This window comes from Eimeria mitis, genomic scaffold (genome assembly GCF_000499745.2).
Source record: "Eimeria mitis Houghton genomic scaffold, Emh_scaff3871, whole genome shotgun sequence".
NCBI lineage: Eukaryota > Apicomplexa > Conoidasida > Eucoccidiorida > Eimeriidae > Eimeria > Eimeria mitis.
Window position 1 is genome coordinate 3,985 of NW_013572206.1, and position 1,548 is coordinate 5,532.

At 53.3% G+C, this 1,548-nt stretch overlaps 1 protein-coding gene across 1 annotated transcript; it reads right to left on the reverse strand.

The window, feature by feature from the left end:
• Window positions 1–702: 702 nt before the first annotated feature.
• EMH_0070360 (uncharacterized protein) lies at window positions 703–1,315 on the reverse strand (the record flags this gene model as incomplete). The annotated part of the gene is made up of 2 exons (XM_013498967.1): window positions 703–959; window positions 1,309–1,315. The coding sequence occupies 2 exons, from the start codon at window positions 1,313–1,315 to the stop codon at window positions 703–705; spliced, it is 264 nt and encodes an 87-aa protein (XP_013354421.1).
• Window positions 1,316–1,548: the final 233 nt, after the last annotated feature.

The following is a 1,548-nucleotide window of genomic DNA, read 5'->3' on the forward strand; positions in this document are numbered from 1 at the left end:
GCGACGGAGACAGAGACAGACATGGGCACCCCCGTCGCCTTCATTCAGCATACGGAGACTCTGAGAGACTGTGTGTAAACTGCAAATCTGTGGCTCTTTCAGTGTCGTGGGGAGTGGAGACAGGAGACTGTCTCCTTTTGAAATGGAGGACAACAGATGTTTCCTTTCTATAGGGGACAAAGCACCCAGCCCAGCATTTGTCTCCTCTGTAGTGGCGCATGCATAATCAGGGCCTGGGGCTGTTCACAGTCTCCTCCTGATGTTGCTAAAAAGGAGAGATTAAGTCTTAGATGATAGACAGAAGACAGTACAGCGAAGTTGCTATAAGGGAGACACAAAGTCTAGGATGATAGAAAGAAGGCAGCAGAAAGGAGACACCGAGCCTACGGTACTAACGAGGAGACAGCAGAGAGGAGGCACCAAGCCCAAGGGTTCCAAGAAGGAGGCAGCAGAAAGAGGACAGCAGAAGGGATACACCTGGCCCATGGAAGGAGACACCAAGCCTAGGGTGGCGGGAAGGAGACAGCAGAGAGGAGACAGCAGAGCACGGTAGAGCAGAAACACTAAGTCTGAGAAGATAGAGAGCAGACAGACTATTAAATATGCTAGTAATGATAGAGCAGAAAAGAGACAGATGCAGCTGCTAGAAAGGAGAGAGCAGAAAGGAGACACCTAGAAAGGAGATAGAAGAGAGGGGACAGCCTATTGGGCTACTATGACGCCCGTATCCACAAGATACGGCACCTCAGCAGCCAGCCAGGGGCCCAGCTGCAGCACACAGCACCCAACACGCACACCAGCTGCCCCTGCAGCTGCCGTTTCTACGGTTACTGCCGCTGCTGCTTGTGTTGCTGCTGCTTCTGCTGCTGCTACTGTTACCGCTACTGCTGCTGTTGCCATGACTGCTACTGCTACCACTGCTACTGTTACTGTTCCTGCTGCTACTCCTGCTTCTGCTGCTGCATCCTTCATCTCTGTAACGAGGCGAGACACGGCAGCAAGAGAGGAAGGAGTACAGACACAGCACCAGAGTGTCGGGTGTATAAGAACGAAAAACAGCAGCAGCAGCAGCAGGAGCAGCAGACCCACCCCAAGGGCTAGTGCATGCGCTATCCCAAACTTGGGGGCATTTTTACTCCAAAGGGGAGCAAAATGAGCGTCCAGGCAAATGCGGCCACCTCTGCATGCACAGCAGCAGCAGCAACAGCAGCAGCAGCAGCACAGCAGCAGCACAGCAGCAGCAGCAACAAAGCAAAGCCCACAAAACCCAGCAGAAATGGAGAGAAAGCGATGCCTGTGTTTGCTTACAAGACATACGAAAAGAAACAAAACACCCCGACATACGTCAAGAGCAAAAGAACAGCAACAACAGCAGCAGCAGAAGCAACACCAGTAGCAGCAGCGGCAACAGCATCAGCAGGAGGACAAAAATCAGAAGCATGATCCGCAACCGTAGGAGCAGCGCCAGCAGCAGAAGCAGCCGCAGCCGCAGGTGTAGCAGCAGCAGCAGCGGTTGACGCAGCAGCAGCACAAGCAGCAGCAGCAGCA